Source organism: Pistacia vera, unplaced genomic scaffold, assembly GCF_008641045.1.
Source record: "Pistacia vera cultivar Batoury unplaced genomic scaffold, PisVer_v2 Contig234, whole genome shotgun sequence".
In the NCBI taxonomy this organism is placed as follows: Eukaryota; Viridiplantae; Streptophyta; class Magnoliopsida; order Sapindales; family Anacardiaceae; genus Pistacia; species Pistacia vera.
In genome coordinates this window covers 691136-712752 of record NW_022196040.1, presented here as the reverse complement: position 1 = coordinate 712752, position 21617 = coordinate 691136, and the positions used below count along the sequence as shown (strand labels likewise).

Genomic DNA, 21617 nt, shown 5'->3' with positions numbered 1-21617 from the left:
GTCAACGAAATTTTTCAGCAAATAGAATCTCTTATCCAAAAATAAAAAATATGCCAATCCAACGGCAACTAACAACTAATAAACAAAACTGAAAAAAATGTTAAATCCGACGGTAGCTAGAGGAGAGCTCATACTGATTATCATAAAGCTGTTACCTCCTGGTAATATTCTCCACACCAGAATGTCTCTATCTTTCTTCTCCTAAAGCCCTAATTCAAACCCGTAACTCCGTACAAACACCTCACGGTAATAACCCACATCGATGCCATCTCCATTCGATCAGGTAAATTTCTTACCTATAGATATGCACTTATGATACCGCATATCCTTATCTGATTGTTTATTTTCACAATTTCAAAACCCAAGATTTGGTTCGCAGTCAAACATACCAAAAAATTGCATTCTTTAGCTTCAAATGGAATCGAATTGCTACTTGCTAACTGTAATCTGAAGTGAAAAATGGAAATTTAATCAATTGATGTATAAAACGGTTGTATTGTTTCTTGATAAGGATAATAAATTTGGGATTTATTTTTTATTTTGTTAATGTTGTTAATAACTTAATGTACTTTGGCATTTGTTTAAGCTCTGTTTGGCTTTCTGAAAGACGTGGGAAGGAAATGAAGTTCAATTTCGGAGTTTTGTTTAGTATTACTTTGGAATTAGCAAACCCTATTTGGTTGAAGTTAGGAAATGGTTGGATTGAGCTTAATTTTTGAACTCAATAATGTGATAAAGATTGATCAAACAGTTTAATTGGCTTAGTTGATTTAATGGGTTTGAAATTGGGCATTGTAAAACATAAGATTGAAACATTTTTATTGTACTGTATCCCATGCTTTTAAGAGTGAGCAAGAGGGGGAGAAACTGAAAGACATTGCATAGTTTGACGTACAGAGACAGAAAGTTAGTTGTAATTGATGCATTTACATTATGTACTGAAGCAAGAAAAATGACATTTCATTCTTTCTTTTCTTAGCATTACTGTGTTTTATGTTGTGGTTGTGGAAGAACTGTATACTCTACAATGTTCAATATAAACAGAAGCGAGTTCAAATAGCAGATAAAAGTGTGGGAATAAGGAAAAATATGTTGGTCTTTCGCTATATTTTTATGGGTATCTTCGCCCCTTATGAAAATGCATGCCTTTCTTTTTTTGTCTCACGGCCAGCTTTTTCTTGGTAGGAAAGCTGGCTTTAGGATTTATGATGAGATAAGTACTGTTAGCTGGAGTGATTGAACCTATAATTCCTATCCCTAACATATAAATTTTAGTTAGTAGGATGAACTTATATCCATGGTTTTGGGAAGACCATGGGAAGGAAAGCAGATGGTCTATATGAATTGACTGGAGACATGGTAATGGAAGTTAAGAATCTTGTCTTGTGTTTGATGTTGCTTACATAGAAATTATACTTTTATGGTTCATGTATAGTTTTGCTGTATCCAACAATTTGCTTAGTTTGTTTATTAGATTTGATTTATATCATGGCATATTAAACTGAAGTTATTTGCACATTATAGCAGATAGCTGCATATTGTTATAACAGTATTTGCAACTTTATTCCTAGACTCTTGTGAAAGTAAAAAATTAATAATTACTATCCTTGGTCTTTTTGCAGCACTATGCCTGATTAGGTTCTATGCTTCAAGCTGATGGTTTTTTATGTTTCTGAGAGAAAGTAGATGTTTCTATAAGTTTTGCAAGACTTGTCCTCTATCCTTTGTCAATATTAATAGTGTTTGTCTTCCATTAATTTCCAGAACCATGAGAGAAGTTAAAGTTAAAGGTTCCTCTAGTTTGTGTACTCTGGGTGCTGTTGGGGAATCAAACATTCAGGAATCTGTTTCTGTAAGTGAGGACCGGAGGTGCTCATCCTCAAGTGTAAAATCCACCCCTGAATTGGAGAAGAAGTATGTACATCATGTTTATGATGCTATTGCCCCCCATTTTAGTTCAACTCGTTTTGCTAAGTGGCCAAAAGTTGCCACTTTTTTAAACTCCTTGCCTTCAGGTTCGCTTGTCTTGGATGCAGGCTGTGGAAATGGGAAATACTTTGGTTTAAATCCAAATTGCTTCTTTTTGGGTTGTGATATAAGTCCTCCCCTAATTAAAATTTGTGCAGATAGAGGGCACGAGGTTTTGGTTGCAGATGCTGTAAACCTTCCCTACAGAACTGGTTATGGTGATGCGGCGATATCTATAGCTGTATTACATCACCTAAGTACTGAAAATAGGAGAAAGAAAGCAATTGAAGAATTAGTTCGGGTTGTCAAAAAGGGTGGTCTGGTTCTAATAACAGTCTGGGCTGTGGAACAAGAGGATAGATCTTTAGTTACCAAATGGACGCCACTTTCTGAAAAGTATGTGGAAGAGTGGATAGGACCGGGCAGTCCTCATATCCGTAGCCCCTCTTCCTCAACATTAGAAAGTATTCCTGAAACAGAGGAACATGGTGTGGGAGACCATGTAAAAAAATCCAAGGAGAGATTAACTGACAAGTTGTGGGAATCTCTGTGTTTAACCTCTCAAAGTGAAGATAATTCGGTGGTTTCTGAAGATGAAAAAACCATCAACGATCAACAAGAATATTTTGTCCCTTGGCACTTGCCTTATCACCGTGCTGAAGTCAGTGGTGCTTCTGCTAGTGCTCTTGCAAATGGCCTGGCCAAGAAAGATGATAAAAAGGGTGCCGTGGTGTACAGCCGATATTACCATGTCTTCACTGCAGGCGAACTTGAAAGGTACTCATTATTTTCATTAGCAAATGCAGTTATTTGGATCTAATGGATTGTTATTCACTACTTTCCTAGATTCTTTATCTAATGGATTGTTATTCACCACTTTCCTAGATTCTTTATCTAATTTTGTAACTGAGCAGAAATTTTTTTAACACAACAGCATGATATGGAAGATTTTGACTGTTATAATGAACTTCAGTACGAGAAGTTTTCTGAAAAGTAGTGGAGAAATTAGAAATGTGTTTTCTTTAAGTTTGAAGGTGAGAATGAAAATCAAGTAAAGCTCAAATAAAAAAAAATAATGCCCCTTTGTTTTCATTTTAATTGTCATTAGCGACAGATATATGGATCAATTTTTGCTGATGATATTGTCAGAAGTTGTTATGCTGAAAAAAGAGGCAGTTTGTGAAAATTTAATAAATAAAGGGAATTTAACTAATTTGGAGTAGGGAAGGGAATGGCCACATTTATTTGCTGTCTCATTCTCACAACTTCTCAACATGTGCGATCAAGTTTTTTCTGAGCTGCTTCATAAGTGCAATTGATCAAGCAGTATGCTTTGTCTTTCATCTTTGCCACTTTTGCATTGTACTGTATTTCACTATTATTTGATGTGTCCTACTGATCCAACTATTACTTGCATGCTCATACATTTTGCATTATCTTCTGCAGATTGGTGTCTGATATGGACAATGCAGTAGTAGTCGATCGATTTTATGACAAATCGAACTGGTGTATCATTCTTGAGAAAACGTCATCATGAATCCATTCTCCTGTTACATTGGAGAACTTGTAGAATACACAGTGATTTTTGTTGTTTAGGAACAGGCTCAGCAAACTCTGAACCCTTGGGAGTGAACTTGCTCCCTGCTGGGGTATGTATCTGGTGCTACTGTGTCATCTATTTCACCATTATGTGCAAAATAAAGGATTGTTCCTTTCATAGAAGTGGTTGGATGTACTTTTTTCACTCAATGTTGGATGTATTTTCCAAAATTATTCAGCTGGGCATGAAATTTTTCATCTACTTTGTACCATGAAGCAACTGAATGCAGGCCATATGAATTCAAGATCACCATTTAGCCCAAAATTTTCAAGCTGCATTGTATTTTTTTTTTTTTTTTTTTTTTTTATATAACCTTCCTTTTTTTTTTTTTTTTATATAACCTTCCAAATTAATTCCTAATATAAATGTCACCTCACATTAGTTCTTCCATTAAGCTACAATGAACTTCCTTGACATTTACGTAATCTTATGTACCCAAAGCTTGAAATTTTATATCTGCAAGTATGATATTGAAACTTTTTATTTGAACACTGGATCCCTGTTAGATAAGGGTACAGTTTTAATCTTATTAATGAATGAAGATGAAGAGTGTTGGTATTCCTGCTACTGATCTCAGTACCAGTATTTAAGAAGGCACATGTAGGAACTGGGAGCTCATAATTAAGAGTGATTTTCATAATCAAAGTGGTAGTAGCCTGTCAATACATCATCGTCTTATTTGATTTCAACTGTAATTCTCACAACCAAAAGGAGAGCGACGTAACTTTTGGATATTAAATTCTAAACCAAATCTAAGGGCAAAACTTTTCGAAATAGGAAAACAGAATTGCCCATTACCCCTTTTAGCCATGCATTTCAAAAGAGGAGCAACATTAATTGAAAATGATGTTTTGGGCAACGCAACACAAGCGAAATGATAACACGTCGGCCGTAATTAGATAATGTATTTATTGATGGTCCCTGACAAATACAATTGTCCAATTCATGTCCACTGCCACTTCCTGCAGTTTAAGTTGGGGGTTATGAATCTGGCTGAAATTAATGCCTTCACCAACCTGTTGCATCTTCATTTGCAATTTATTGTTTTGAAAACACACCTACAACAAAACAACTTACGGGGTGTCTGAGCTTATGAAAATTAACTTATAAACACTTAGCTTATAAGTATTTAAAATTTTAAGCAATTACGTGTTTGATTAAAATACTTATAAATGACTGATAAGTAGTTGACGTGTTTGGTAAAATGTGGCTTATAAGTATATTTTATTATAAAATGACTAAAAAATGTACTACATTAAACAAGGGTATACTAAGAAATTTTAAAATTAAACAAGGATAATGTGATAATATACTTTGTCAAACTAGCTTATAAGCAGAATGCTTATAAACCAAAAAAAAAAAAGTACCTCTCCCTCAACTTTTTTTTTTAGCTTATAAGCTCAACTTATAAGCTAAAAAATGTTATAAACAAACATGTCAGCTTAATTTTAAAACTTATAAGCTAGTTTGACCAGCTTATAAGCTTAGACAAACACCCCCTTAAATTTACATATTATATATAAGGATCATGTTTATACTTCATTATATTTATCTTACAATAAAACTATGCTTATTCACAATCTTACTAACCATCTTACTATCCTGATAAATATAACGGCATAGTACAGGTACTATGCGTATGGTACCTGTACTATGCCGTTATTTTCAGGATTGTAAGAGTTAGTAAGTTGTGAGTAAGTATAGCATTACTCTTTATCTATTGGGCTGAAATGTTATTTACAAACTTAGATCTAGTAGTATACATATATGATCCAACAAAATTATATGAGAACCAGGGAAATTCTGTCTAAAAATATATGTTAATAATCATCTATGAAAAAAGTTACTAATTGAAACATAAAATGGTCAAAGGATTGCTTTGATTCCAATTCAACTTAATTCATTGGCGTTGGCATAGATTATTATCATTGTCGTTCTCTACTATTCTATGTACCTATGTTTAATATTATACATTTAGATGCATTCAAAAATTAGTTTAGGGATGAAGACAATATCACATTTTTTTTTTTTTTTTTTTTGGGTAATCAGAGTGTCCAGACCAGCTTGTACACGCCTCAACTAATCATTGGGATCCATTAAACACCTACAAGCCAAAAGAATCAGGTAAGTTACAATGTGTAAGACTCCAAGATTCGAACTCAGGAGTAATGAAAGGAGCAAACTTTTTTACTGTCAGACAACTCTTGGGGTTAAAACAAATATGAGTAATACTAGGTCAAATTTAATCTCATAACTCCCCAGTGATAAATTATTATTGAGCTTGTAAAATGGGTCTCGTTGCTATGTGAGTAATCAATAATGAATTGTCACGTATAGATTGTGAGAGAAAGCCGTAGACTAGTATTATTGAACAAGTATTCATGATTCCTCAAGAATAATACTGTGCGTGCTAACGGATTTACTAACCAATGTACTAACCTTTGTTAAAATCCACACATAGTACCCATACTATGCGCTGGAGACCATATTATTTTAAGTTAGTATACAGTTTCTAGAATCTATTAGTACCCATGCATACCCTTCCTCAAATCGTATTACATTTATATATAAAATGAGTAATGCTATGCTTACTCACAATCTTACTAACATCTTACAATCCTGGAAAATATAACGGCATGTAGGGTATCATATGCATAGTATTCATACTATGCATTATATTATCAAGATAGTAAGATGGTTAGTAGTGATGGCAATGGGCCGGGCCGGGACAGGGTATCCCTTGGCCCAGGCCCAAGCCCGACCTCAGACACGGCCCAAGCCCGGCCCGAGCCCGCTACGGGTATGATAGGCAAAGCCCAGCCCGGCCGACGGGTTTTTATAACCATGGGCCCGGCCCAAGCCCACCTTTTTTAAGAGTTATTTTTAAATATTAATAAATTTCAATTTTTTTTTTTAATTTAGAAATAGTTTTAATATTAATTGAAGCTATTTCGCAAATAATTTAAGCAATAATTGGCAATTAAAACTCCATAATATTTGATTATACTAACTTTTCAGCTGTGCATAATATGTTATGGTGAAATCCACTTTATAAGTTGAACCAAACCCATCTAAACTCATTTAAATGTAATTTTAACATGTTAAACCTTCAATATGGGATAAAAATTGAGGTTAGAGTTTGGGAAAAATAGATATATATAGGATAATATTGTAATTAAATATATAGTATAAGGGTAAATTAGTAAAATTAATACTAAAATTTTCGGGACAGGCTGGGCCGGGCCAGGCCTAAAGATGTACCCATGCCTGGCCCGTATCCGAGGTCGGGCCTTAAAATCAAGTCCAGGCCCAAGCCTGCCTCTTTCAACCTCTGGTAAAGCCTGCTTCTTTCGGGCTGGACTAGGCTGGGTATCCAAAAATATCAGATCTATTGTCATCTCTAATGATTAGTAAGATTGTGAGTAAGCATAATTTTATTGATATAAAATAGGTATTCTGATTTCTCAAATCGTATGACATTGACTTAGGGCAAAATTAGGGGCCCAATGGGCCACAGATATAGACCAGGATGACATGTTGTTGGGCCACTCAACTTTGCCAGCAAATTCTGCTTCGTCATTTACTTGTCAAGTACGTCAACGTCAATTTCAAATTTAATGACGATAGACGTTTAACCCCACCATTTTGTCTTCTTTTATCATAATACCCTCTCTTATTTTAATAATCCTGAAAATTTATTAACCGTACTACTTATTGAATGAAATAGTGGTTAATAGAAAAACTAAGGAAACAGTAAACATACAAATTATAAACAGTAAAAAATAATAATATACGTGATTTATTCTGATTCATCTCATTAACACATTACGTTCAACAAAATTAATATTATTTATCATTTTAACTAGACTCTCAAATATGGTTGCATTTAATACTACAATATTTGGCGATTCTAACACGTATTTACCAAATCCTACTTTGTTTTCTTCTTTAATTAAAGCCATACGTCAAACCTCTTTCTAAGATACACTACTTTATGTTATTTACCATTTGAACGGTCCCTTAAGCCTTCACAAATTAGTAGGCATTTGGTACCGTTACGCAACCCCAGTAATTAAGCACCCAGTACGGTAGCCTATTAATTAATAACTTCTAACTTATATAGAGAGCTCCACACCTTTGTTCATGGCAAAAAATAAGACGCATAGAAGAACCTATATGGCAGCTGCAAAGTTTTTTCCACGTAAACTTCTTTCGTTCTTGTCAAAATTCCAATTCAAAAGACAAACAAATCCATCTTCTCTTCAATTTAGGTTCAGAAAAGGCCATGCGACCCACTCAATGTTTCAGAAATTCACCTCTCTTCCCCATAATAATATCAAATCAGAACAAATAACCAGCCTGGTGTTTCACTTAGAGGCTGCACTGTTGAAGTCATCTTCACTTTTTCCATACTTCATGCTTGTGGCCTTCGAAGGTGGAGGGCTTTTAAGGGTTCTCATATTGTTTCTTTTGTACCCTTTGGTTTGGCTGTTTGGAGAGAAACAAATAGGCCTGAATATTATGGTTTTTGTAAGTTTTGTTGGGATAAAAAGTGACAAGTTTAGAATTGGAAGTTCAGTTTTGCCCAAGTTTCTGTTGGAAGACGTTGGAAATGAAGGGTTTAATGCGGTGATGAATTATGGTGATAAAAGGAAGATAGCAGTGAGTGAGATGCCTAGAATTATGGTGGAGTGTTTTGTGAAAGATTATTTAAGAGTTGATGGTGTTGAGGGGAGAGAATTGAAGGTATTTTGTGGGTATTTTTTGGGTTTAATGGAGGGAAAAAAGGGAAATCCAGTTGTTTTAAAAGAGTTTCATGGTGATGGGAAAATGGGTGGTTATGCTATTGGTATTGGGTGCTTCGAATATAAGGCTTTTGATGACCATCTCTTTTCATATTGCAAGGTTCGATCGTCTCCAACTTTGTTCCATTTTGTTTAAATTATATCATTAATTTTATTCCTTTCTTTGGTGTAATTACAGTCTTCACAGATGCATCCTTCTCTAGTTGTTGACAAATGTGTTAATTTGATTTAAAAAAGAATAATACTACGATTCATCCATAAGATAGCTTTTTTTTTTTTTTTTTTTACTTTATGAAATTTGAAGGATCTTATTATGCTTTTTTTTTTTTTTTTTTTAAAGTGGAATAACTTTCATCCATAAGATTACCCCATATAAACTTTGTTAGGGTAATTTTCCAAAGTGATATATCTTTTTTTTAAACCTCGACTAGTTAACTGAGACTTGGGGCCTTCACTGGGTTGGGTTATCAATTTTGACTGTTCATGGCAAACCTTAGAGAGGAGGACGACGATAGGCAAGTAATTGGTGGCTGGGATGTTGGAGGTTTTGAAGAGGAAGGGCCGATGAGTCGAAAGGTGGTGACAGAGGTGATTTCTGGTGAGTGAAACGACTAAAAACCGCTAGGGTAAGGTGAGATGGGTTTTGGTCAGGAGGCTGAGGGGAAAGTTTTCGTGGTGATGATGGGGTGTTGTTGATGTCGGAAAGAGGCCCTATTTGGCTTGAGGTTGTCGACGCGATGGTGTAATTTGGGGTGTTTTTGTAGGATTTCAATCTGTAGAGATTTATATGTCATTTGTTAGGGATGTTTTTGCTGGATTTCAAACTTTTGGGTATGCTGATGTCACCGTTTTGACCCGTCAGTCAAACCAGTTCAACCAGTGAACTCAAGACCCGACCACTTAGTCGATTTTCACACCGGAACAGGTTTTAAAAACCTTGTGATATATATTTAACTCTTGCTAGACAAAATTGTTTATTGTACTTTGGTAAGATTTATGAAACTTCTTGTGTTCTCACAATTAATATGGGACTGTCAATTCAGTAATCGCATTAGTTATTATATCAACTTTGTAGTTTGTATGTACATCATCACATTATTTATAAACAATAATGTTATCTTTATTTACGAACTTATTAACCACCTTACTCACCTTTATTAAAATTATATATGGTATCCGTACTGTACTTATGGTACCTTTACTATGTTTTATATTTACAAAGGTAAGTAATATGGTTAGTAAGTACGTGAGTAAGGATAGCATTATTAATTTATAAATATCACGAAAAGTAGTTACTATATCAACTTTGTATAGACATCATCACATTATTTATAAATACTCACGAAAAGAAACACTTGCAACATTTAGTTTCTCACTATTTTTTACACTCTCTCAATCTTCCTGTGATACATGTATAAAATATCACCTAAAGCTTTGGTGTGTGAAAATGCAACAGGAAATATACTGGGTGACAGAAGCAGAGAAAAGGAAGTGGGAAATCCTCCCGAGGGAAAAATACCCAAAGCCTCTGATCTTTCATGACGGAAGATTGGCTTTCAGGCCAACCCCACTTGCCTCCCTATTCATGTTCATGTGGCTTCCTCTCGGAATCTTTGTTTCCATTATCAGATTTACCTCTGGCACCTTATTACCTCTCTCCATTGTCAATCTTGTCAATTCTTCAACTGGCTTTAAATCCACTCTATCAATATCCAACCCCTCCTCAATTAATTCTACCAATTATGATAACAAACCTACTGGTCTCCTCTATGTTTGTAACCACAGAACACTCTTGGACCCAATTTATGTTTCAATTTTTATCATGAAACCCGTCACTGCAGTCACTTACAGTACCAGCAGATTCACTGAGATCATGTCTCCGATCAAGACCGTCGGATTAACAAGAGATCGGGAGAAAGACAAGGAAATAATGGAACAAGAGTTAAGCCGAGGCGACCTTGCGGTTTGCCCTGAAGGAACCACTTGTAGGGAGCCATATCTATTGAGGTTTAGTCCTCTGTTTGCAGAGATGACTGATGAGATTGTTCCTGTGGCTATAGATATGCAGGTTAGCATGTTTTATGGATCGACAGCCAGTGGATTCAAATGGTTAGACTCTATATATAACTTACTCAATCCATTTGCTATGTACTCTGCCACGATTCTTGAGAAGCTACCCTCTTCCCAAACATGTAACTCCGGCGGGAAATCGAGGATTGAAGTTGCCAATTATGTGCAGAACAAGATTGGCAAAGCTTTAGGATTTGAGTGCACCAGTCTTACGCGGAAAGACAAGTACATGATCTTGGCAGGTAATGAGGGGATCACAAAGTAAATTAAGTAGTAAACCGCAGAGACATGGGAACTTCTCAACTGCTACTAGAACATGTGTATATTTCAAGGTTTTTCAATGTAATAAGCAACACTTAATTATGCATGCTTCAGTACCTCTGCCTCATTCTTGCCGAAATGCGCACTAAACCTGTGCCTGAATTTAGAAGGACATAAATAACTAAACAACATGCGTAAACTGAACTGTAAATGCATGGGTATTACCATTACAACTTCAAAATAAAATACTTCATAAAATCAAAATACATTTGTGCGTGTGACTATTATAGCCAATTAATCCATGAAGGTTTGTAGGTGTTAATACTGTAAATATAAGCTTCAGATGATGGTGCAAAGTTTTGAACTTCCTTCTTGTGAGTGGTGCATGCAGGGGCATCGCCAGGGCCCAAGATTTTCTTTTACATCTATATTTTTTTATTTTTTTATTTATTTAACATCAAATTTAATCAATTATGATACTAACCTAATTGATCCAAGCCTAACTTGAATTTCTGGGTCCACTCCTAAGTGCAAGGGTGCATTTGTATGTTTTCATGTGAGAGGAGAGGGGAGACTGCAAACTGAAGTTCTCTAGGAACGTATATATGGTGACATTAAAAGAGAGAGGTTACCATTTAAGGATCTTATTAATCCATGCAACTGTGGTTTGCAAATCAACAGTAACTCCTCCACCTCTTAGAAAATTACGGGCTGCCTCCATCAACTCCTGATCAATGTTCCCTGGCGAGTAGCATTGAAGAGCAGGACCAGATCGGGTACCATAAACCAGTGCAAAGTGAATTGGAGGCTCTGGGTAGGGAAGAGACACCTGATAAGAAGTAGAAATTGGCAAAGTATAAGCAACACTAAGGTGAGAAAAATGAGTCCAATAAAATTACTAGCTAACTGAACCTCCCATAAGCCTGAAAAAGAAGATGATTATAAACCTATTCATCTATTCACCACAAACAAAATCTAATCCCAACTAAAACATATGAATAAAGAATAAAAGGCAGATCAAAAGTGTAGGTTTCATAACTAGTACTAGCATAGCATGATTATGTATCAGAAAAAAGAGTTGAGTTTCATTCATTAAATAAAGACTCATTGAACTGAACTATGCCTGTGAACGTTTATCTTTTGCACCAAATGGCTGCTTGAGATTGTAAGGTGGTCGCTGGTTGCCGCTTAATACGCCATTTTGAATAGCTGAAAGCGAGAATGTGCAGTTGTGCACCCACCAATAACATACGTGAACTCTCTAAACATCCTCTTTCGTTCAAGGAACCATACTATACTTACTCACCATCTTACTAACCATCTTACTATCCTTTACAAATATAACGCATAGTACTGGTACTATACGCATAGTACGGGTACCATGTAAAATTTTAACAAAGATTGTATGGCAGTTAGTACAAGTGGTGAGTAAGCATAGTGTTTTTCTTCGTTCAAGTGCTCCAGTTGGATGACCCCACAGCTACATCGGGAGGAGCGGGACGTCTGTGGGCCGCAAATGTATAAATTCTGAATTTGGGTTAGACTTTTGAACGTCTGTGGACCTTGCGTATGGACTTTCTTTGAAACAAGTCAAACGAACCCCACCCTTTTAATTGTCTCCCAACATTAAGATTTTACCCAGATTATAAGTCTTGAACAGTTAGCAATTTATTTGCACTGAATGGGCACGATAGTTATGCGGATGATCAATTTGGTTGGTATTGCCGAAATTGCATAAGAGAGGAAAAAAAAGAGCTTATCTCATATTAGTAGACAGAATGAATTCTTTTAACTTGAGAAAACATACATGTTCTAACCGATTATGTAAATTTCCCGTATTAACTCTACATAGGACAATAGAACCAAAATAATGTCGTGAAAGTAGATAAAGTTGGAAGACTATCTTGCATACAATATATCTTTCTGACTTGTAATGAACGTAAAGTTTCCATTTACATAGCTGATACACAGCAGGTTTGCACTATACCCAATATCCATGGTATTAGCATGGATCACAGGCGTTCATGATTCCCAAAAGGATCTCTTAGGACCCTTATATTACAGATCCAAGAAACAGGGCCGGACAAACCACCTTCTCTAAGTAAAGCAAAAAGAGTAAGGACATCCTGTCTGTGTACTAACTTCATACCTTCTGTGTCAGACAGACCAGCACCAGACTGTCATCAAATAGGAGGTAGGATCGATTCCGGTTTCTGAGGACATGGGGGTACTTGAAACTGATCAACCCTTTATATTTGCTAGAATCCATGTGATATATACGAAAGAATTTGATGGAACATCTGTGATCTGCACAAGCATCATCCATTCATAAACAGTTCAAGCAATCATCTGAACTTCTGATTAGGCAAAGGTCAACTAGACTGCAAGCAACATCCAGATGAAAGCTCCATATCCCACTCAATATCTCCACATGCATTATAAACTGTCGTAAGGATGTAATCATCTACTTCAAATCCTTCTGCTTGCATCCGGTACATGAGCTTCAATGCCTCCTGGCAAAGTCCATTCCTTGCGTAGGCCACAATCATAGACTTCCAGGTGAACAAGTTCCGCTCCGGCATGCTGTCAAAAACTTGAGATGCCTCCAATACATATCCACATTTAGCATACATATTAATTAAAGCACTACCCACAAATACATTAGAGAATGCTGTGGTCTTCTTCACAGAGGAGTGGATCAATTTCCCATGCGTAATATCTTCTAGCATAGCACATGCTTTCAGAACTGAAGAATAAGTGAACGGATTTGGCTCCACACCTTCCTCCAACATATCTTTCAAGAAATCGAGAGCCTCAGACTCATGACCAAGACTTGCGCAACCAGAAATCATGGCTGTCCATGAGACCACATCTCTAAGAGGCATCTGCTGGAGGACCTTGTATGCAGTAGGGGACTCCCCACTTTTACAGTAAAACCACACAAGAGTGCTTCCTATGTATACATTAGTTTGGATACAATTCTTGATTATTTGTGCATGTACTTCCCTCCCTGTCTGGACAGCCCCAATCAGACCACAAGCCCTAAGGATGCTCACAATAGTTAATTTATTGGCAATTATTTTTCGTCTCTTCATTACTCGAAAAAGGTTTATAGCTTCTTCACCAAGTCCTTTCCGAGCATAACCTGCTATAATTGAAGTCCATGTAACTGTATTTCTATTCATCATTTCGTCAAATACCTTTCTAGAGTCCAAAATCTCCCCGCACTTTGCATACATATCTACTAAAGAAGTTCCTATATACACATCATTCTTACATGTCTTCTTAACTATAGCTCCGTGCAACTGCCTCCCAAATTTTAGTGCCTTTTCCTCTGCACAAGCCTTCAAAACACTACATGCCGTGAACTCATTAGGCAAAAACCCATCAATTAACATTCGCGAAAACATCAAAAAAGCCTCATCCCCTTGCCCTTGTTGCGAGCAGGCAGTAATAATAGTTGTCCATGAAACCACATCCCTCTCCGACATCCCATCAAAGGCACGAAAAGCACAAGACAATTCACCAAGTTGCGCGTAAAAATGAAGAATCGCACTATCCACAAGTATCAAAGTGCAAGGGTGCATTTGTATGTTTTCATGTGAGAGGAGAGGGGAGACTGCAAACTGAAGTTCTCTAGGAACGTATATATGGTGACATTAAAAGAGGGAGGTTACCATTTAAGGATCTTATTAATCCATGCAACTTTGGTTTGCAAATCAACAGTAACTCCTCCACCTCTTAGAAAATTACGGGCTGCCTCCATCAACTCCTGATCAATGTTCCCTGGCGAGTAGCATTGAAGAGCAGGACCAGATCGGGTACCATAAACCAGTGCAAAGTGAATTGGAGGCTCTGGGTCGGGAAGAGACACCTGATAAGAAGTAGAATTGGCAAAGTATAAGCAACACTAAGGTGAGAAAAATGAGTCTAATAAAATTACTTGCTAACTGAACCTCCCATAAGCCCTGAAAAAGAAGATGATTATAAACCTATTCATCTATTCACCACAAACAAAATCTAATCCCAAATAAAACATATGAATAAAGAATAAAAGGCAGATCAAAAGTGTAGGTTTCATAACTAGTACTAGCATAGCATGATTATTTATCAGAAAAAAGAGTGAGTTTCATTCATTAAATAAAGACTCATTGAACTGAACTATACCTGTGAACGTTTATCTTTTGCACCAAATGGCTGCTTGAGATTGCAAGGTGGTCGCTGGTTGCCCCTTAATAGACCATTTTGAATAGCTGAAAGCGAGTATGTGCACCAACCAAAAACATAAGTGAACTCTCCAAACATCCTCTTTCGTTCAAGTGCTCCGGTTGGATGACCCCACAGCTATATCGGGAGAAGCGGGAGGAGCCGGGAGCGGGAAGTCTGTGGGCTGCAAATGTATAAATTTCTGAATTTGGATTAGACTTTTGAACGTGTGTGGACCTTGCGTATGGACTTTCTTAGAAACAAGTCAAACGAGCCCCACCCTTTTAATTGTCTCCCAACATTAAGATTTTACCCAGATTATAAGTCTTGAACAGTTAGCAATTTATTTGCACTGAATGGGCACGATAGTTATGCGGATGATCAATTTGGTTGGTACTGCCGAAATTGCATAAGAGAGGAAAAAAAATGAGCTTATCTCATATTAGTACACAGAATGAATTCTTTTAACTTGAGAAAATATACATGTTCTAACCGATTATGTAACTTTCCCGTATTAACTTTACATAGGACAATAGAACCAAAATAATGTCGTGAAAAGTAGATAAAGTTGGAAGACTATCTTGCATACAATATATCTTTCTGACTTGTAATGAACGTAAAGTTTCCATTTACATAGCTGATACACAGCAGGTTTGCACTATATCCAATATCCATGTTATTAGCATGGATCACAGACGTTCATGATTCCCAAAAGGATCTCTTAGGACCCTTATATTACAGATCCAAGAAACAGGGCCGGACAAACCACCTTCTCTAAGTAAAGCAAAAAGAGTAAGGACATCCTGTCTGTGTACTAACTTCATACCTTCTGTGTAAGACAGACCAGTACCAGGCTATCATCAAATAGGAGGTAGGATCGATTCTGGTTTCTGAGGACATGGGGGTACTTGAAACTGATCAACCCTTTATATTTGCTAGAATCCATGTGATATATACGAAAGAATTTGATGGAACATCTGTGATCTGCACAAGCATCATCCATTCATAAACAGTTCAAGCAATCATCTGAACTTCTGATTAGGCAAAGGTCAACTAGACTGCAAGCAACATCCAGATGAAAGCTCCATATCCCACTCAATATCTCCACATGCATTATAAACTGTCGTAAGGATATAATCATCTACTTCAAATCCTTCTGCTTGCATCCGGTACATGAGCTTCAATGCCTCCTGGCAAAGTCCATTCCTTGCGTAGGCCACAATCATAGACTTCCAGGCGAACAAGTTCCGCTCAGGCATGCTGTCAAAAACTTGAGATGCCTCCAATACATATCCACATTTAGCATACATATTAATTAAAGCACTACCCACAAACACATTAGAGAATGCTGTAGTCTTCTTCACAGAGGAGTGGATCAATTTCCCATGCGTAATATCTTCTAGCATAGCACATGCTTTCAGAACTGAAGAATAAGTGAACGGATTTGGCTCCACACCTTCCTCCAACATATCTTTCAAGAAATCGAGAGCCTCAGACTCATGACCAAGACTTGCGCAACCAGAAATCATGGCTGTCCATGAGACCACATCTCTAAGAGGCATCTGCTGGAGGACCTTGTATGCAGTAGGGGACTCCCCACTTTTACAGTAAAACCACACAAGAGTGCTTCCTATGTATACATTAGTTTGGATACAATTCTTGATTATTTGTGCATGTACTTCCATCCCTGTCTGGACAGCCCCAATCAGACCACAAGCCCTAAGGATGCTCACAATAGTTAATTTATTGGCAATTATTTTTCGTCTCTTCATTACTCGAAAAAGGTTTATAGCTTCTTCACCAAGTCCTTTCCGAGCATACCCTGCTATAATTGAAGTCCATGTAACTGTATTTCTATTCATCATTTCATCAAATACCTTTCTAGAGTCCAAAATCTCCCCACACTTTGCATACATATCTACTAAAGAAGTTCCTATATACACATCATTGTTATATGTCTTCTTAACTATAGCTCCGTGTAACTGCCTCCCAAATTTTAGTGCCTTTTCCTCTGCACAAGCCTTCAAAACACTACACGCCGTGAACTCATTAGGCAAAAACCCATCAATTAACATTCGCGAAAACATCAAAAAAGCCTCATCCCCTTGCCCTTGTTGCGAGCAGGCAGTAATAATAGTCGTCCATGAAACCACATCCCTCTCCGACATCCCATCAAAGGCACGAAAAGCACAAGACAATTCACCAAGTTGCGCGTAAAAATGAAGAATCGCACTATCCACAATCAAGTTTCTCCAATTACCCTTTACAACACAAGCATGAATTTGTCTTCCCAGCACCAAATCTAACTTCCTACTGCACAAGTTCATTACACACACAAACATCTTCCCATTCGCTCGAACCACACTTCTTATCGATTCACTAAAGAGCCTTAAAGCTTCATCATCAAAACCAAATTTCAAATACCCATTAACCATCGCGGTCCAACTAACAACGTTCCTCTCCAGCATTTTGTCAAACACTTTTCGAGCTTCAATTAGTTTCCCAAATTTTACATACACACTAATCAAATTATTATCAACATAAGTCACCGAGTTACTCAAACACTTTAAGGCAATAGCATGTATTCTTTTAACTTGTTTTACACTATTACATCTCTGAAGCCAAACAGCAAGCTCGTTAGAGTCAACGCATTGACTCACGGAGCCTGTATCCGAAGAATCGGCATCTGGGTTATGTTGAAAACCGACAATGTCGCTTGAGTTGTCACAATGGGAGGTAGAAGATGGGGTTTTATTAGAAAAGCAATGGAAACTTGAGCGGTCGTTATGATAACCAGTGTTTCTCGTTTCTGAGTTATGTTTGTCTTTTGGAGATTTTAATGGTTTAATGGTGAGAAGTGAAGGTTGCGGAGAGAAAGTGATGTATGGCGAAAAGAAAGTTAATGAGAGCATCGCCTGTTTGCTTCAAAGTTCCCGCGAAAGAAGGAACCGTTTTTTGATGATGATGGAAAAATTTTAATAGACACTCAGCTTCGCTCCTGGGTTTTGATATAGTGCTGCAGCTTTAGTTTTTAACTCTCCTGTCCCATTTTCCCTTTCCTCTGCATGAGATGCGTACGACGTCGTTCACTGCCACGATAAGTAGTTTCCAACATGACATATACAGGGATATTTTGGTCTATTGGAAAAATTCCTTCCAAAAATCAGGAGGAGTCGTTTAAACACGCTTGACCCATCAATCAAGTCTCAAAATAAGGTGATTTGTGTTAATTTATGAAAGTACACTGAGTTCCTGTGGTGCGATGGAGTTGGGTTGTGTGACGTTACAGGGTTCTTACCTTTTCCCTTTTACAAATTCTCGAGCTAAGACTGCTGTTCTTCCGTCAATAAGAAATTCAAAGCCAATTCATTGTTTCTCTCATAAGTTTAAATGTAAGTATCTTCCTTTTTCGTTCTTTCATTTACTCCACTCTTGTCCATACTTTCCCGTAGTATAATTTTTCTTTTGAATGTTAAGAATGAATTTCAATCACTTTCGGAATCTATTACTCACTGAAAAGGATAAATTTAATTAGGTTTCTTCATATTTGTGCTACTATCTTCTACTCGATATTTGTTAGTTAGGAGTGATTTAGGTTCCTTTTTACTACATTTATGCTGAATTAATAATGGGCAGTGGCTAATTAAATACTGTTTTGATTTATAAGGTCGTCCCTTTATTGTTAATCCAATCAGGCTTAGCCGATACTCCCCCATTGCTGCTGTTGTTGGTGATACAACTGCTGAAACCACGTCTATTCATGAGGAGCCTACAAGAGATGGTGAAGAGAAGGATGGTACTAAGAGCTTGGATGATGGCAAAATGATTAAAGTATGTGACAAACTCATTGAGGTTTTCATGGTTGATAAGCCCACTCCGACTGATTGGCGAAGGTTGCTTGCTTTCAGCAAGGAATGGAACAATCTACGCTCTCATTTCTTCAAGCGTTGTCAGGACCGTGCCGATGCTGAGGAAAACCCTGGAATTAAGCATAAACTTCTTCGGCTTGGACGCAAGCTGAAAGAGGTGGCTCAATCGTTGAACTTTTAACTTCAGTTTTGTTGTTGTGAATTTGTTTTAATAATTTAGGGGCATGATATGCTTACTGGTTTTGTCTTAAGTGTGTCTTCTAGTTGTTTTGCTAGCTCATGGGAAGTTTCTATTGCACAGATTGATGAAGATGTGCAAAGACACAATGAGCTTCTTGAAGTCATCAAGGGAGCACCATCAGAAGAAATAAGTCAAATTGTTTCTAGACGCCGTAAAGATTTCACTAAAGAATTTTTTATGCATCTACACACTGTAGCAGAATCATATTATGAAAATCCAACAGAGCAAAACGGTGAGACTAGTTGATTTCTTTTGGATGCTATTTTAATTAATTTTTACTTTTCTCAAATGTGTTAAAATTATTATATGCCTAAGTGTGTATATGGCATGTTTCTGACAATAAGGGGAATTACAAAAGCTGAAGTCTTTGACCATCTCATTATATACCTGTGAACATGTCTACTTGTAATGAATGAGCAAATTGATGAACAGGTCGTCTTCCAAGTATGATTTATTTTTTATTTTAGTTGTCTATATGTAATCTAGGCTGGTTTAATCAACTCGGATGAGAAGTTTCTTGCCTATTCTACATAACTACATGGTTATTATGTAGCACATATTAAATGTTGGATTACTTTTTGCTTGTTTAAATCAGTAATTATTCATGTTTGAATTGTTATGTGATTTAATATGCATATACTCTATTCATGCATACAATCGTCATTTCTTTTATTTCGTCTGGTGGATAAAAGGTGAAACTGTGCCTTTGTGTCTGTATAACCAGCTTTAGCGAAGCTGGGGAACATGTGCTTGGCTGCTGTACAAGCTTATGATACTGCAACTGAGAGCATTGAAGCACTCAATGCTGCTGAGTTGAAGTTCCAAGATATTATCAATTCACCTTCTATAGAGGCTGCTTGCAGAAAGATAGATAATCTGGCTGAGAAAAATCAGCTTGATTCAGCATTGGTGCTGATGATCACTAAAGCTTGGTCAGCTGCTAAGGAATCAGACATGACAAAAGATGAGGTAAAGTGACCACTGGTCCTTGAAAATGGCTCCCTCTTTGTACAATTATTTTATAATTAGATGCATGTGTTCATGGCTTTATGATGCTGAGACCAGAAGAAGTTTCTTGATGTTTAAATTGTGTGAACCATTCCTGTAAAATATGGCAGAATATATGCCTGTAACTCCAGAAATTAAGTTTCTCCATAATTTTGTGGGGAAGGAATGAGACAGAGAATAACCTGCATGGAAGAGGAAGAGGAGAGAAAACTTTGTGTTCATGTTGGGAAGAAGTGAAAGATATTGTGGAGGTGCTATCATACAATGACAACCAACTCTTGGATAACTGTAGAATAGTCCAAGTGGTCCTTTGTCTAAAGAATTCTATACAGACATACGAAGAACATGGAGTCTTGGACTGGTTTCAGTTACTACCTTTTGAATGTGATGACTAGAAGTATGTAATGTCTAACTTTGAGTTGCTGAATTGCTACCTTATTAATTGTCCTAGTCTGGTTTGCTGTGTTACAGGTAAAAGACATACTGTATCATTTATATTTGACGGCAAGAGGTAACCTCCAGAGGAATATGCCTAAAGAGGTTAGGATTTTAAAGTATCTTCTTACAATTGAGGATCCAGCGGAGCGATTATGTACTCTAAAAGATGCCTTTACCCCAGGAGAAGAAATTGAAGGGAAAGACGTGGACAACCTATACACGTAAGTCTCTGAAATTTGTTCGCTCGCTACTAATCTGTGTCAAAATAATGGTTCTCCTTAAGGATTTTGAATTCAGGCCTTTAAATATAGGTTCCTTCGTTTGGAACATCCACTTCTTGCCTGTTTTGTAGGGCTTTCTCTATTTGAAAGGACACACAGAAAATGTTATCAAGAGTTTTATTTTCCAATGGAAGATTATTACCTTCTTGCTCAATTGCTTGGTTATTTTGTACATCATTTAATGCAATATTGGCAGACAAACAATCTTACTTTTTTTTTTTTCTCCCCATTTCTAGGACCCCAGAAAAGCTCCACACATTGATGAGGACTCTGGTGGATGCTTACCAGTTCAGCCGGGAAGGCACTCTTATGAGAGAAGCCAAGGACCTAATGAATCCTAGAATCATTGAAAAGATGGAGGAGCTGAGGAAGCTAGTAGAAAAGCATTTTATGTGATGATGACAATAGAATCAATACTTATCAGAAGCACTTTCTGAATTAATTCAATCACATACAACCTTAATACACGAAGCTTTACATAATTAACATCTCAGAAGCTCCGTTTCTGTGCGGTTGCATCTGTGACACCGAGAAACTGTCAGAGGAAACCTCCCTAGTTCTTGTATTGTACCCTTGGTTTCTCCTCAGTTTAGCGTCCTAGAAATTTTGACAACACAAAGCAGGCCCTCTATTTGAAGCATCAAACTATATTATTTATCATAGTTTCTTGTATCATATGTATTCTCTCAATTAATATTTTATCATTCACAGGCTACATGTTCTTTCTGAATAATGGTTCTGATTTTATTTATTTTATATTTTTTCTTCTCTTTGATGTGGAGACATTAATCCTAAATCGTCTTTTATTAATAAGAGGTGATTTGCATGATGAGAACATAAATCATGTATGTTCTTTTTGAAGGCATAAAT

At 36.8% G+C, this 21617-nt stretch overlaps 5 protein-coding genes across 6 annotated transcripts; 3 read left to right on the top strand and 2 right to left on the bottom strand.

Moving 5' to 3' along the window:
• Positions 1 to 201: 201 nt before the first annotated feature.
• Positions 202 to 3524, top strand: LOC116131581 (tRNA (carboxymethyluridine(34)-5-O)-methyltransferase). The gene is made up of 3 exons (XM_031417238.1): positions 202 to 283; positions 1623 to 2745; positions 3415 to 3524. Exons 2-3 carry the CDS (start codon positions 1667 to 1669, stop codon positions 3503 to 3505), a joined length of 1170 nt encoding a protein of 389 aa, XP_031273098.1. The 5' UTR covers positions 202 to 283; positions 1623 to 1666; the 3' UTR covers positions 3506 to 3524.
• Positions 3525 to 7722: 4198 nt separating this feature from the next.
• On the top strand, positions 7723 to 10891 carry LOC116131480 (probable glycerol-3-phosphate acyltransferase 2). The gene is made up of 2 exons (XM_031417124.1): positions 7723 to 8473; positions 9830 to 10891. Exons 1-2 carry the CDS (start codon positions 7745 to 7747, stop codon positions 10706 to 10708), a joined length of 1608 nt encoding a protein of 535 aa, XP_031272984.1. The 5' UTR covers positions 7723 to 7744; the 3' UTR covers positions 10709 to 10891.
• A 2039-nt stretch (positions 10892 to 12930) lies between these two features.
• On the bottom strand, positions 12931 to 14291 carry LOC116131501 (pentatricopeptide repeat-containing protein At4g18520, chloroplastic-like). Its single transcript, XM_031417148.1, has one exon. It carries the CDS (start codon positions 14289 to 14291, stop codon positions 13077 to 13079), a length of 1215 nt encoding a protein of 404 aa, XP_031273008.1. The 3' UTR covers positions 12931 to 13076.
• A 1325-nt stretch (positions 14292 to 15616) lies between these two features.
• Positions 15617 to 17871, bottom strand: LOC116131485 (pentatricopeptide repeat-containing protein At4g18520, chloroplastic-like). Its single transcript, XM_031417128.1, has one exon. It carries the CDS (start codon positions 17820 to 17822, stop codon positions 15960 to 15962), a length of 1863 nt encoding a protein of 620 aa, XP_031272988.1. The 5' UTR covers positions 17823 to 17871; the 3' UTR covers positions 15617 to 15959.
• A 210-nt stretch (positions 17872 to 18081) lies between these two features.
• On the top strand, positions 18082 to 21480 carry LOC116131537 (uncharacterized protein At4g37920). 2 transcript variants are annotated; one of them, XM_031417184.1, is made up of 6 exons: positions 18082 to 18302; positions 18578 to 18936; positions 19081 to 19252; positions 19745 to 19989; positions 20500 to 20687; positions 20984 to 21480. In XM_031417184.1, exons 1-6 carry the CDS (start codon positions 18173 to 18175, stop codon positions 21141 to 21143), a joined length of 1254 nt encoding a protein of 417 aa, XP_031273044.1. In that variant the 5' UTR covers positions 18082 to 18172; the 3' UTR covers positions 21144 to 21480. The 2 variants fall into 2 exon arrangements, with proteins under 2 accessions (XP_031273044.1, XP_031273045.1); XM_031417185.1 differs by having other exon boundaries at positions 18206 to 18302; positions 18606 to 18936.
• Positions 21481 to 21617: the final 137 nt, after the last annotated feature.